Source organism: Xiphophorus maculatus, chromosome 7 (assembly GCF_002775205.1).
Source record: "Xiphophorus maculatus strain JP 163 A chromosome 7, X_maculatus-5.0-male, whole genome shotgun sequence".
Taxonomy (NCBI): Eukaryota; Metazoa; Chordata; class Actinopteri; order Cyprinodontiformes; family Poeciliidae; genus Xiphophorus; species Xiphophorus maculatus.
The window spans coordinates 1,676,570-1,688,863 of NC_036449.1; the positions used below are offsets into that span (position 1 = coordinate 1,676,570).

The window sequence follows — 12,294 nt, forward strand, 5'->3', positions numbered from 1 at the left end:
ATGCCACTTGGGATTTTATTAAAAGTAAATTATACGGATGCACCAATAAATCGGCCAGATTTCCTTAATTTTTGGAGATGGGTGATCTTACATGTGAAGCTGATCTTATCTACCTCAACAAAGGTGTAAAAATCAGCCACTGTGCTGTGTTGCTGTGCTGAGAGGTTTGACTGACTGACCCACCACCAGGTCATCGCTGCACTGTAAAAAAGCCGATTTAGTTCAGGCTCCATGCTGTGCTTGTCTGTTTGCTCCCAGGCTCTGGACTGGATCCAGGAGACAGGAGATGTTTACCTCGCTACACACACATCACCTGGGGACAGCAGTGAGGAAACCCAGCAGCTGCTCAACAACTACCATCACTTCAAACTTTCTGCTAAGGTAAACAGTGTACTTCACAGGAAGGAAAAATACAAGAAGACTTCCCTTTCACAAAACATTCAAAACATGTGAGCTGATTCTGGTTTTGAGTTCATGACATGTGATTTGAGACATTTCTGGTCCCAAATAAACATATAAGATGCTGTAAAGCTTGTAATCCCACTCTGTAAACCTCCAAATAAAAGGTTCAAGTCCAGGTTGGGCATCAACTGCTTCACAGCAGCAATTCGACTGGTGCCAAACTTGGACTCAATGTGCATGTTTAGTTACACTCACCAGAATGTTTGTGAGTGTAACTGAGTGTGTCCCTTCAACTCTCAGCAAACCAAGGAAAAGGTGAAGCTTCTGATCCAGCTGGCGGACAACCTGGTGGAGAAAGGCCACGCCCATGTGTTGGAGCTGAAGCGCTGGGTCAGCACAGTGGACCGCAGGTACCGAGACTTCTCCCTTCGCATGGCAAAATACCAGGAGAGCCTGGAGAGGAGCCTGGGCATCACCTCTGAGGTGAGTGATCAGACAGCTGCTCACGTTTCACAGAGAAGGATTGAAAATGGCTTCAGGTACTGAGAAAATGTTTCCATGTGCAGGACAACAAGGACCTGGAGCTGGACATCATGCCTGCGAGTTTGACCAATGACCCTGAGGTCAAACTCCGCGATCCAAACCACGAGGTTGATGAGGAGAAGAGAAAGTCTGCCAGGAAGAAAGAGTGAGTTCAGTTCTCTACTTTTAATCATCTGTTCATTCACAGATAAACAGATGATTCCTCCTGAGTTGGCCTTTTAGTGATCCACTTCCTGTCTTACCATGAACTGATTCAGTCCCAGCACCTTGAAAAGTTTTCATTGCCTTTAACATTTTTCACATTCTGCCACATCAAAGCTACAAATTTCACTCTGTTTTGGAGATTGAAATAAAAGATAAATGATACATGTTTTAAAAGTAGTTTACAAATAAATAAAAGAAATAACTGAAGAAGTGCTCTCTTCTTTTTTAAAGCTCTCTGTTCTCTCGTCCTCATAGTGAGGGGGCTCCTCATGGTCTCTCCTTCTTATCACTTCTTAGTTTATGTGATGACAAGGATTTGGGTTTAAATGTGGTAAAAACTAGGAAAATTATAATTCAGAATATCAGAACAAAACCAAGCAAAATTCCATGGTGAATACGTAGAACTAGTCGACCAATTTGACAATTTAGGAACAGCGATTAACAAAATGTAGATAAAAACACAGAATCAGTTGTTAGAGTTAACAGAGGATTTGACTTCATCATTCTTTATAGAAAATCTGTTTCTCCTCTTTTCTGGCCAAACAATCCTTCTGTGTTGTGTTGATCTATTACATAAAGTCACAATACATGGAAAACTAGTTGCAAAGTGAAAGAATGTAAAAACGTTCAGGGATGTGAATACTTTTGCGAGGGACTGTATTAAAGCATGTGCACTCTGATGCTGCATCTGTTGTTGGCGGGATGTTGATCTCATGTCTGCCTCAGGTTCATCATGGCGGAGCTGCTGCAGACGGAGAAGGCCTACGTCAGGGATCTCCAGGAGTGTCTAGAAGTGAGGAGAAGTGTTAGTTTTTCCTTCTTGGTGCTTACCTGTTGCCATCAATCTGCTGCCTCACCTCTGTGTGTGACAGACCTACCTGAGGGAGATGACCAGCGGTGAAGAGGAGATTCCTCCAGGCATCGCCAACAAGGAGCAGATTATTTTTGGCAACATGCAGGAGATCTACGACTTCCACAACAAGTAAGTCCTGAGCAGCATCTGTGCAGAGCAGCTAGATGTGGGACTTCAGAATCAAAGTTTTCTCTCTGATAGCACATAACTTACCAAGAGCTTCAGGCTTTGGACTTCAGAGGGTTTTTTGAGATAAAACATTTTCTGTTCCCTTCCTTTTATGCTCTAAAATCTTCATGGGTATCTTCTTCTTCTTCTTTTCCAATGAACCTTTGAGATTTGATTTCACAGACAGTTCAAGAACTCGCCTCGCTGCCTGGTGGAAGTTTTCTGATTCTTATACTTCTGTACAACATCCGGAAACTTCTGTTGTTCCTGGAGGGAATTTTGTTCTGTCTTTTCTGCTCCATTTAGACTTTAGAAAGAGATCTAAGCTCAGATCAATCAACAAACTTTTGCACTACAGAGCTTAAACACAGCATAACATCAGTTTTTTGTCGAAGATCTTTGACATGTTGCAGTGTCAGTGGTGTGAAATGGCTGATCTTTGTTCTGTTCCAGTATTTTCCTGAAGGAGCTGGTGAACTATGAGCAGCTGCCGGAGGATGTGGGCCACTGCTTCGTCACCTGGGTGAGACTCCAGTCTTCAGGCCTGACATCTGCCTCCAGTATTTGTCTCGGTTTTAAGCTCTGCCTCATTATTGAAACTGTCCCTTTTTTCAGGCTGATAAGTTCCACATCTATGTGGACTACTGCAAGAACAAACCCGACTCCAGTCAGCTTATCCTGGAGCATGCTGGCAGCTTCTTTGATGTGAGTAAAACCTGGAATAACATTCCAACTCATCCTTGAGTTAAATTTGAAATTTGTCAACTGATCCAGATTAATCCGCTGTTGATATGGTTTGATCGCTTATGATGTTCATTGGACGATTCCAAAGTTCTGGCTCTTGACCTGGTACCATCCTGTCAGTGCTCAGCCCAGTCTGTACTGTTTACAATCACAGTTTTTGGTGTTCTCTTTTTAGGTTTTTGTCTACCTTCATTTTGGTGGGCTTGTTTCATGGTGTACTCTGCTGGTCAGAAGTTCACATATACCTGGGCATGAATGACATATTAGTTTTTGGATTGGATTTTGGGATGGATCGTTTTCAGAGTAATTTGATGACATAACAAACAACTTCAGTTAATTTTAAAAGCAGAAATTCCCCCCAGAAGTTTACGTTTAGATCAGACAGGTACAACATTCTCCATACAGCCCCATTAATATTTCTGTTAATGCTCATTGAAAAACTGCTGAGACATCACACACATTTTGCAGACGTTAACAAAAAAATAAATAAATGAAAAGCATAATTCTGTTTAGATATTTAAAACAGAATGTTGACCTGTTTTTATCTTTTTTGATTCCAAACTCAGCTTTGGTTTAAGTATGGAATCATTCACCTGTTGGAACATCCAAATGTGACCCAAATGTTCACTCAAACTTGCGACAGACTGGCGACCTGTCCAGGGTGACCCCGCCTCTCACCCGGAACGTTCGCTAGAGATAGGCACCAGCACCCCTCCTGACCCCTTTAGGGACAAAGTGTTAGAAAATGGATGGATGGTTCACTTAAACTAATACCGCAGATACTGGCATTAATAACTGGCAAGCTACACTGTTGCACCAATTTGTTTTTTTGTTTTTTATTATTATGACTTGGCTAAATTAAAAAGGCACAACAAAGATAATTTTTATATCATCCAAAGTTTAACTCATGAGGTGTCAGTCAGATTAGTCATGCCAGTGTGCATGAAGGCAAACAAAACAGAATAAAAACAGAAGCGGCATCATACCTGCAGAGGGCAGTAGAGAGAAGGTGAATATTTTTGCTCATCTAGAAACAGGTGAAGTTCAGTCAGGCTGGGTGGAGAACATCAGGCACCAGCAAGTCTGTCCAGAGATTCCAATTGGATTTAGATCTAGACTTTGACTACTCCATTTTAACACCTAAATATGCTTGGATTTGAACCCTTATATTTTAGCCATATCTATGTGTTTTTGGGCCATGGTGCAGCTGGAAGTTGAACCTTAAACTCAGTCTTGTTTATTCTCTAACAAACCTCTGAGGCCAGAAACAAAACCAAACTTTTCAGTTGTTTGTCCATCCATGCATCTGTTTCCTTCCACCTCATAATTGTTCTCTGTTTGGTCTCGGTTAGTCAGATAACATTCCACTAAAAGGCACCTAAGTTTGAAAAGTACCAGAGGTAACTATGTTTTAACTAGACATCACAACATTGTGTCAACTTTAGTTCATTCAGACATAGTAGTGTGAAGGAAAACCGTTTTGTAAAACTATTTATGATACTTTGTGTGCATAAACAGGACATTCAGCAGAGACGTGCCCTGGCAAACACACTCAACTCCTACCTCATCAAACCAGTCCAGAGGATCACAAAGTACCAACTTCTGTTAAAGGTACCTGCAGCAGCTGCAGCACAGCCTCACATATTCATGGCTGACACAGACAGACAGCAGAAATGCTCTTCTGTTCACTCGTACCATCCTGTTCCTGCAGGAGCTGCTGTCTTGCTGTGAGGAGGGTAAAGGGGAGATCAAAGACGGCTTGGAGGTGATGCTCAGTGTTCCTAAGAGAGCCAATGACGCCATGCACTTAGCCATGCTGGAGGGTAAGGCTGCTTACGCTCTGTTACTGAGCAGCTTCACAGTAGCTGATTTGATCTGGCAGTCAGGCTCTGCCTCTGCCTCTGCCGCAGGCTTTGAGGAGAACCTGGAGGTTCAGGGTGAGCTGATCCTGCAGGACAGCTTCCAGGTTTGGGACCCGCGCGCACTGATCCGGAAGGGCCGGGACCGACACCTCTTCCTGTTCGAGTTCTCATTGGTCTTCAGCAAAGAGATCAAAGACTCAGCAGGAAGAACCAAGTACCAATACAAGAACAGACTACTGGTGAGCAAGGAGTGCAGTTCTATGTTGGACCTGCAGCGGTCACTCTTCCACTATTGATTGATTTGTTCCTCCTCGCTTGTTTCTGTCTTGTTTGCAGACAACAGAGCTCGGGGTAACCGAGCACATAGAGGGCGACCCGTGTAAATTTGCCCTGTGGGCAGGAAGAACCCCGTCTTCTGATAATAAAACTGTGCTAAAAGTAGGTCAAAATCATTTTAACACTGTAACGCTTTGAGGCATCATCATGCACCGATTAAAACAGAAAACTTGTCTCCTCCAGGCATCCAGCATGGAAGCCAAACAGGAATGGATAAAAAACATCCGTGAGGTGATCCAAGAGAGAATGACTCACCTGAAGGGGGCGCTGAAGGAGCCTCTTCATCTGCCTAAAGCACCTGCACTGACTAAGCCCAGGAACTTCACTAAAAGGTCGGCCAGCAGCTTCATTTCCACCTGAATGACAATGAATAAATGTTTTTGTCCTTACCATGTTATAAAAATATTTAAAAAACAACAATGAAAATCATTATTATTGCATTATAAAAAAGCAGAATCATAGTTTGGAAAATCAACTTTAAAATGGACTTTATTTTTTCTACTTAATGCAGCGATGGTCATCACAAACTGCGTTTCCATTCACCATAAAATTGTGCAAACTGAAAGTACGAAAATAAATGTTCTTGATGGAAGCATACCAATTTGGGAAAAGCTCTCGCTTTGATAAAATGTTTTTGTTTGTTCAGACGTATCAAAGTTTCCATATTTTCCAAAACTGCAATGGAAACACTTTTTTGCATCACATGAGTCATGTGATCAACAACAGGATCTTACTAATGGTAGGAAAGACAAAGATGACATGAAAGCAGTTGGAGGATGATGGTGTGGCACGGTTTTTAATCTCTTATCATGTGAACAGACTTGTGTGATGGAAACACCATAATTATGAAATTGTGTTTTTTCAATATTGGCGTAATATTGACAAAGTTTTGGGCACATTTGTAATGAAAATTCAGCTACTGTCAGACACTTAAGGCATAGTGGGTAAGGGCTGATGACCTGGGTGCCCTGCAGCCAACCATGAACCAAAGCATTCTAGAGTCTATATTGTTAACTATTAATATTGTTAATAGTTAACAATATTAATAATTTTTGTTAATAAATATTGACACATTATAGCCTCAATTCACACCTTACAGGGTCATATGATTTATGCATGTATCCAAAGACTAACATCTGCAGAACTGAAAGATGTTCCTCCTGTTTTCCATTCTGATAATCTCAGTAATGATAATCTGAGTATGAGAATTGGATTATTGTTGTGATAATAGCAAATAATAGGTTAAGTCTAATACATAGTGAACAGATCCTCTGTAATGTGACCTTCTGAAGCCACAGACCTTTAATCCTAACACTTCTGTATGTTTGGCCTCATTCAGGGAAGGAGGGGAAGATGGAGACAGTCAGGGAGACGGCAGCAGCCAACCAGATACCATCTCCATCGCCTCCAGGACATCCCAGAACACCATAGACAGTGACAAGGTAGGAAGCCCAATCTGAGCATGTGCGTAAGGAGTCGCCTGACGAAGGCTGGCTCTGTAACGAGCTGTTGACCCACAGCTGGGCCTGCACTACAGGGTCTCCTGAGCAGCTACCATGAGCTGCAGCAGGGGCAGAGTGTGTGTCTGTGCTAACAGGACTGTCTGTGCATGGCAGCACAGTGGCTGGGTTCTGGGAGCCGCATGTTTCAAAAGTAGTGAGTAATGTGAATATGAAGAGCGATGAAGACTCTATTCAGGTTGTGTTCCGGTGTGTGTGCCGCTGACGCTGCGTGCCAACCAGCCGCCCACTTCCAAGTAAGAGGTGCATATTGCTGCATTTACACAGTGTGTGCTCAACTTTAATGTAACTAATTTAATCCTTTAAAATTGTTTTGGAATAAAATGTAAAACTTGTTTTGTAGTAAAGCTATATATAATTTTTGAAGGTATTTTAAAAAATCTGAATAATTTGTAATTAGTCTTGAGCTATTTAACAAGGTGTCAACATCCATAAACCCCAGAACTTTTTCAGGATTTGAAACAGGGCCCTGACCTCTTCTTACTATTACTACCACACACACACACACACACACACACACACACACACACACACACACACACACACACACACACACACACACACAGTCACTGTGGAGTACTGCTATAATGTGGCCTTTTCACAGTGCAACCCCACGCCTACACACTGTCTTTCCTAAAATGTCAGCAGTCTCCAAGCTGGCATACACACACACACAAAGAATGGTCCCAGCAGTGCAGCTTGTGTTTTTACTCTCTGTGTCTCAGTTTACAACTGTTCCTTCTGCCCATTTCTACTAAATGGTATTTAGGTCTAATTTGTAGCATGAGACAACTTTCCTCATTGTTGGTGTTTTTATTCGGTAGACGAGTTCATAATAATGGAACTTGTCTACCCCTCTTCCCAGTAGAATAAGGAATTTCTCTTCCACTTTGTGTGGGTGTGTTGTTACTTTACTTTGCTTTATTGTTCTGTGGATTTGGAAAATTCCATCTTCCTATTCTTGGATCCACCTCCGATGTTTTCCTGAAAACCAATTTTGTTCTGAACTTTGTTTACAGAGTTCCTGTTTGATTTTTGCCACCGCAGTCAAAGCTCTGTTTGTAGATGGGTTGTGGTGATACAGTTGTGACCTCTGTTCACTAGCACTACATGCATGATGCTGACTTACTGTTTGGAATTGGTGGAATGGGAACATTTAAAGCTCCTACTATGTTTTATGCATATGCTCTCAATGACCCTATCATTGGGATTTTCTAATGTCGAATTTGAATAATATTTTCAGGTAAAGATGTAAAGTTTTTGAACTGCTTCTTTAATTTTGACCTATGACCTAAGACCTATGTTAGTTTAACCTGTGGTTAACTTTCTCATTGAGTTGTGATGCTTTTGTTTTGAAGGGACAATTTCCTGTTTAACTATCAGCACAAAGACAACTTAACAACAATCAAAGGACAGAAGATAAATTCTAACAGAGCTTCTAATATGTATATTATTAGTATCAGCCTTGATAAAGACCAAAGGTATTTTGGCCTAAGTACTTATGATGTACATAAGTATTTGTTTCAAATAATGTGTGATTTAAACTGTGAATCTGATTAAATATATATCAAAACTAAAGTTAATTTGCATTGTAAAGGTCATTTTAAATTAAAATGAATCAGTAATTAATTTTATGCTAAGTACTTTAGCGTATGCTACAACTAGTGGCTTTACTTGAAACAACACCTTGCAATAGTCAATTAAAAGCCTTTCTGTCCAACTTGGATGAATAGAGTCCAGGTCAGAGATGATATCGTTGGTATTTTTTTTTTTTAATTAATTGATTTTAGTTACCTCCGTGAAGTTCTCTGAGTGTACAATCTATACATCTGCACCATGTGGTCAGATTTGTGTAATCTGTTGAAATTCCTTCAGATTTTTTTCCATCTCCATTTAAAACAAAACAAAACAAAAAAAAAACTGTCGGATGAAAAATATTTTGTTAATTTGAGTCTAAGGCCAGTCTGCCTCTTATGTAGTGTTAGTACTTTAATGTGATTGCACTCTTCTGTTTAGCATAATATGATTTAATAGGCATCTGAATAACTCATAAGTAGCTAAAAAAGACAAATATCTTGTTAATTAAATGTAAAATAAAAAGTATATGAAAATATGTTTTGACTGATAAAAAATGTTTGGGTGATGGAGGTAGTAAACCTCTTGCTATTTTAGTTTGGGACCTCAAAAAGAACGAGTAGCATTATTTGTATTTGAATGGCTGGTGAGGGTCAGAGACCCAACAGGTGGTGCCGCTGCATGGCAGCCTCTCCTCTGTCAGACTGCCCCAGGCCAGCTGTGACTACTATCCAGTTGCTTGCCTCCAGTAGCTTGCCTACATCAGCATGCAGATCTGTGTGTGAATGGCTGAAAGTAATTCACACACTTTGTCCAAAGGACACCAAAGTCCTTTGGACTTGACAAAGCGTTGTACAGGCCCTTGATGTCTTTGAGGCTGGATACTTTGTTTGATTTCTGTTGTTCTTGTCTGTTTTCCTTAATTCCCATATGGATCAGTTCTCTGTGAGTCCAGACCATCGCTACTGTTCTGGACTTTCACCCAATCTACATCTCCCTCTTTCCCAGTTTATGTTTTTGTCGCCTCTCTCAGGCTGCCTGCACATAAACATTGAGGTTCTGCTTTCAGAAACATTCCTTGTGCTTTATGTTCTCTGGTTTCACTTCTCATCTCTCCTCCTCCTATAAAAACAGCCCAGCATCGGCCCAGTCACATGTTCCACTGTCTGCCTTTCCAGGGTGTGTGTGTGTTTAGGGTGAAGCTACTGTTTCTGGTGGTTTTGGATGATGAATGTCTTGTATATGTTTTTCTCTTTTTATTTTTTCTCATCTCCTTCACTTATCCTTTTAGCTTAAGATTATAATAATAATACATTTTATTTGTAGGTGCCTTTCTTACAAAGATTAACATAAAAACAAGCATAATATTAAAATGCACAGTGAAATTAAGCTGATAGGTCTTTAACTGTACTGTCTACAAAATTTTCTGAACAATCAGCACATTTTAATTTATGCGCCACTTAAACTGATACCTTTGATAGGATGGCTGATTTGATTAAGAGCAGTAAAGCAAAATCATGTCACTAGAGCAGTGATGTGGTGTGATTCATAAAATGAATCACACCACATGTCTGTAGTACTGAACGTGTCTGTTCAGCAGGACAGACACTGGGCAGAGAAATCATGGTAGATTCACTTGTTTGGCCTGTTGGTCTGGACTGTAGTAAGTCGACATTAAATCCCTGTTGGTGTACTCGCTGAACATGCTGTTTAAATGTGAGTCCATCTCAGACAATCCACTGCTGACACAAGCAGAACAGTGAAAGTACAGATGTGATATTTCAACTAGTAAAGAGCAAAATTTTAACTTAAGCTGTATGCTGGACTTCTTTGCTTAGCAACAGAAGTTTATGACGATGTTTTTGTTCTCACTCTGCAGAACACATAAACATGAGTTGTCTTTTGCCTCCAGCAAGTTGCACTAGCACCTAACATTAAGTAAGCTACAATTTTGCTGCATGTATGTAGTCTTTAATAGTCAGATTCATTATTAACAGCTTGTCGGATGTTTTAGGTTACTAAAACTGTGGCCGAGGGTTGTGCTATGTATGGCAGGACAACTAAAGGCTGGTATGTTCTCCACTAGAACAGAGGAATTAATTTTCCCCCAGAGCTAGAAGAGCAAAAAGACACCATTCTGCTCTTGCAGCCCCAGTTTGGTACTTCCTGCAACTTGTTTTAGACACACTTTTGGGCAGAACATTTTTCTTGCATAGTGTTTAAAAATCAATATAGCTGCAATGGGAAGGAAATGGGAAAACTTCAAGAACTCTTGTTAAAGCTGCAGTAATTTTTTTAAATTTATTTGTCAATCATTCTTGTGTATGTGCTGCTCACACCCTCCCTCACACAGACTATTTTATACAAGCTTAAGATAGTCCGTGTGGTGCAGCTATACTAACAAACCAACATTCAAGGAAAACTGTTTATCTGCCATCATCCATGGCCATGGCACCTGGCCTGAGCATCTACTGTAACCTCTGCTGTCAGGAAGCAGCTGTAGAGCAACTGAGAGCAAGGGGACGGATTTGAGACGGATTTGAGCAGCACATACATGAGTGTAATTAACTGCACTAAGACTCTCCTTTTTGCTCTGTCTCTAACCTGGAGTGGGGAATTTCTGCAGATGGCAGTTGCACCACAGGGAGGTGGTAGGTATTTTTTTTTTCACAAATTATCTATCTCACATTACACTGTTACAATGTCATGACGGTGTTTTTATTTTTTATTTTTTATAAGAGTTACATACTGCAGCTTTAAATGAGAAATGCCCTGGCCAGAAAGAGAAGTTTGATCTTGCTACCTCAAGTAGAATAACTAATTTCTCTGTTCTTCCATGCTGTTTCGGCCTTGGTGTCATCCCAACAGTGAACTGAGGTACAATTTCCTTCAAAACTTCACAAAAACAATCTTAACCATTTAAGCACTACTCTGAATTACATTTTAAAGCTGATTGAAATAGTTTACAGTGTCCTCTCCACTCATAAACCACAACAGTGTGAGTGTTGGGTGCATTGTGTTTGGGTGACTGCCTGAGATGTCGCTTAATAAAGAGCAGCTGTTTAGTTCGTTACTGTTTTTATTGCCACTTGTAAAAACAATACAAGGAGAACTGTGTCATTTCCTTCAGAAATTAGGCAGGTATACATTTGTTGGTTTGATATCCAGTAGTTGTTGGATTCCCTGTAAATACTTCTGAAATTAACCTGATTGATTCCAAAACTCCTAATGTCACAATTAGATATGAAAATTTTAAAAAGGCTTTAGTATAGTCCAATATAAGAAATTCGTATGCATTGGAGATTTAACTAGTAATCATTTTTATCCAAATAAACAAATTATTATAAGAGATATAAACATAATTTATCCTAAAGGTCTGAATAAACAAAACTGAATTTAGGCTTCTACAAGTGCAAATACGTCTGTTGGAAGCTCATATGTTCCTGGGTGAAATAATAAAAAGCACAAAAAAATTCTCTCAAAATTCTATACAGCTTAGAAATTTATGTAATATTAAAATAGTAATATTAGTTGTATTTTTTCTATATATTAACAAAATGTTGATATATTTATATATAAATGTGGGAATGTGGTGCCCAAGCTGAAGAGGTTCTCTGTTCCTTTGACTTGCTAGTTCTGTGTTGACCCTTAAGAAGCCGACAAGGTCCAGCCAGACGGCAGTGCAGCCATGTATAGTGCAAACAAAAGATTAGTCTTGGAATTGTTGACACATCTGTCATAATCATTATGAAAATCTCTGCTGAAATGAACACATTTCAGACTCCAGCCACTGCTGACCTTCAGGTTAACCTAAAATACAGTAATGGTTCTTTACTTGTTAAAAATTATCATCATTCACAAAAATAAGTACAGAAAAACAACACAGTTCTCTCGGCATCCCATGAAAATGCTGCTACATTTGTTAAACTTTACAAAAGTCTTTCTATAAAAATGGAATGGATGAAATTGATTGGAGTCAAAATATCACAGTTTTCAAATGTGGAGGACAAACTTCAGATTTTGCTCTCTCTGTTTTAGAACATAAGCAGATGTTGATGCATAGTAAATCAGCAAAAAAATAAAGGGT

At 39.9% G+C, this 12,294-nt stretch overlaps 1 protein-coding gene across 3 annotated transcripts in view; it reads left to right on the plus strand.

Annotated features, from left to right (window-relative positions):
* Positions 1-12,294, plus strand: part of kalrn (kalirin RhoGEF kinase) — a 156,508-nt gene that overhangs the window by 81,932 nt on the left and 62,282 nt on the right. For all 3 annotated transcript variants that reach the window (XM_023336251.1, XM_023336252.1, XM_023336253.1), the window contains exons 26-38: positions 259-381; positions 703-885; positions 969-1,090; positions 1,876-1,942; positions 2,022-2,131; positions 2,624-2,693; positions 2,786-2,875; positions 4,433-4,525; positions 4,626-4,737; positions 4,825-5,015; positions 5,113-5,214; positions 5,296-5,444; positions 6,452-6,554. In XM_023336251.1, coding sequence (XP_023192019.1) covers positions 259-381; positions 703-885; positions 969-1,090; positions 1,876-1,942; positions 2,022-2,131; positions 2,624-2,693; positions 2,786-2,875; positions 4,433-4,525; positions 4,626-4,737; positions 4,825-5,015; positions 5,113-5,214; positions 5,296-5,444; positions 6,452-6,554 — 1,515 coding nt within the window. The remainder of the gene's footprint in view (positions 1-258; positions 382-702; positions 886-968; positions 1,091-1,875; positions 1,943-2,021; positions 2,132-2,623; positions 2,694-2,785; positions 2,876-4,432; positions 4,526-4,625; positions 4,738-4,824; positions 5,016-5,112; positions 5,215-5,295; positions 5,445-6,451; positions 6,555-12,294) is intronic.